The sequence below is a fragment of the Otolemur garnettii genome, unplaced genomic scaffold, assembly GCF_000181295.1.
Source record: "Otolemur garnettii isolate 467f Iridium unplaced genomic scaffold, OtoGar3 scaffold00014, whole genome shotgun sequence".
In the NCBI taxonomy this organism is placed as follows: domain Eukaryota; kingdom Metazoa; phylum Chordata; class Mammalia; order Primates; family Galagidae; genus Otolemur; species Otolemur garnettii.
Window position 1 is genome coordinate 30,036,212 of NW_003852409.1, and position 2,411 is coordinate 30,038,622.

Here is a 2,411-nt window from a genome sequence, read left to right on the forward strand (position 1 = left end):
AATAATAATAATAATAATGGGATGAGTAAGTATGCAGATGTGGAATTGGAAAACATTCATCACAACTTTATTTAACAAAAAATGGAAGCAGCCTGATTGCCCAGTATTATTAAATAGTTATCTCTATATAATAAAATAATGCAGGGCCATCAAGATTAACATTGTAGAAATATATTTATTGACATGAAAAAACTATTATTAAGTGAAAACATAAGCCACAAAATTGAATATTCACTATGGTTCCATTGTATTAAGAGAAATACTTATGTTTATGCATAGGGAAAAAACTTAGACAAGAACCATACCAAAATATTAATAGCAGTTATCTTTGGATATGGGATTTAGACTACTCATCATGTTCATCCATATTTCCCACAATAGTTGGGGTAATTTTTATGATAAATTTTCAAAATTCTGCAAAATACATAAACTTGAGTAAAATGCTGCAGAGACGTATTCGAGGTGAATTACAGGGGTGACAAAGAGGAGAGGGTACCTCTAGGGGGCATCAACTCCCAAATATTGTGGAAGCTTCAGACTGGAAAGGAGAAGTACTTCACACTAACGTTGGAAACAGCTGAACTCACTGGTTCACTGGTTCCTTTTCCCTCAGCCCGAAGACCTCCTGGTACACCCACAGCGTAAATTCAGATGGGGTACGAAAGCACGCGGCCACAGCCTTTGGTTATACACGTTACCAATGATTTTTCCGGCTCTTTGTCCTCTGGTTGATTGCCAGCTTCATGTTTGCTTTCTGAATTAGCCTCTTAATGTCACAATTCTGTTCAACTCTGTTTCAGAATGCAACTGCTCTGCCAGGTACTTGGAGACGAACAGACGTGCACTTAGAGAACCCGGAATACCACACCAGATGGTATTTCAAGTATTTTTTAGGACAAGGTAATTATGTCATTATGGTGGTTGGGAAAAAAGGAGATTCAAAATGAAAATTAGTGTAATTTCAGGTAACCTATATCAGTGAAACTAACCAATTTAGGGACATGAGACCATTTCCACATCAAGGTCAGTAGTAGGTTTTATAGCTTAACAGATTGAATTCAGAGTCTCAGCTCCAAGAGTTTTGCTTAGAATTTTTTTTTTTAGTGGTTGGGGGGCAGGGCAGTGCAGCTGGTTTTTGTTCCTGGAAAGTTAACAAGGGCAGTAAATAACCTGAATGAGTGATTCAAGAGATAAAAAGAATTTCTCAGGGTTGATAAACTTCTTTAGACTTTATAAGGCGAGTGCCTAGTCTACAGTGGGTTTTGAACACTTAGTCCAAGGCAGGGAGGGTGAGGATTGGTTCCCTGGGGTGAAGGGCCAGTATAGAACTAAAGAGGCATTAAACTGCAGGCTCTGGCATCTTTCATACATTCACTGGTGACAAGGATTTGTTTATCACCTACTACTGTGCCCGGTGGTGTGTGCAGCAGCAAAGACAGTCATATAATCTCTGCCCTCACAGAGCCTGTAGAATGGGTTTAAATTCTGGCCATTAGTAATCACACGACCTTACACTTGTTACTCTCCACTTCTCTGAGACTCAGTTTCCCTTTCTGTAAAGTATTACCAGCACCTGCCTAGCAGGTTTAAACAGAAATTTCAGTGAGATACACAAGAGTAACACTAAGCCTGGCACATAGCAAGAGTTTAGTTCCCAATAGTGAACGGCTCAAGTGCAAATAATATGGAAAGATGGAAGACAGGAGTATGGCTTATGACAAAAGGTCTGGGGAATGGAGGAATAATCTCTCTTGTGGGAATGAGTTAGAGAAATTGCTGCGCAGACTAATGCACTCATTTGTAGGTGTGATGCTTGAGCTATGACATGAGTATGAGAAGACCTACATGATACCTTTTAAGAAATCTGACTTTGTATTATGCTAAGAGGTTCTAGGCATAATTTATTGGGAGGGTATAGAAGGATGTATAAAGAAAGTAATCAACAAGAAAGTCATCTTCACCATGCTTGCAAACATAGTGCGCAGAGTAGTGAGGACTTTCCAGATGAGTTCAGCTGCAAGTATGAGAAAACCCAACTGAAGTGGGTATAAACAAAAAGGCATGTAACCAGAAACCCTGAGGCCCAGAAGGATCCAGGCTGGGTAATGTGGAGCACCCAGATCCTTTTACCTTTTCTGCCTCCCCATCCTTAGTGTGGCAACTTGGCCCTTGGGCTGGCCCTCCTCAGGGTCACAAACAAGATAGTTGCAGCAATGCCAGGCCTCACTTCTAGACACCACCATGAGAGGAAGAAGACCATATTTAGAAGTGAGAAGCCAAAAGCCCTTTGGCAGATTTCTCTTCCTGTCTCATTGGCTCAGATTGGGTCACACGTTCATCCCTCAGCCAGCCACCGGCCAGAGGAAGGAAAGTGCATGATTAGCAGAGCCATCGGGTTCCATCCCGAACTG

The 2,411-nt window shown here is 41.1% G+C and overlaps 1 protein-coding gene across 1 annotated transcript in view; it reads left to right on the plus strand.

Moving 5' to 3' along the window:
• Positions 1-2,411, plus strand: part of GARNL3 (GTPase activating Rap/RanGAP domain like 3) — a 140,746-nt gene that overhangs the window by 65,220 nt on the left and 73,115 nt on the right. Inside the window, exon 4 of the mRNA XM_003785425.3 lies at positions 801-900. Within this exon, the coding sequence (XP_003785473.1) occupies positions 801-900 (100 nt within the window). The remainder of the gene's footprint in view (positions 1-800; positions 901-2,411) is intronic.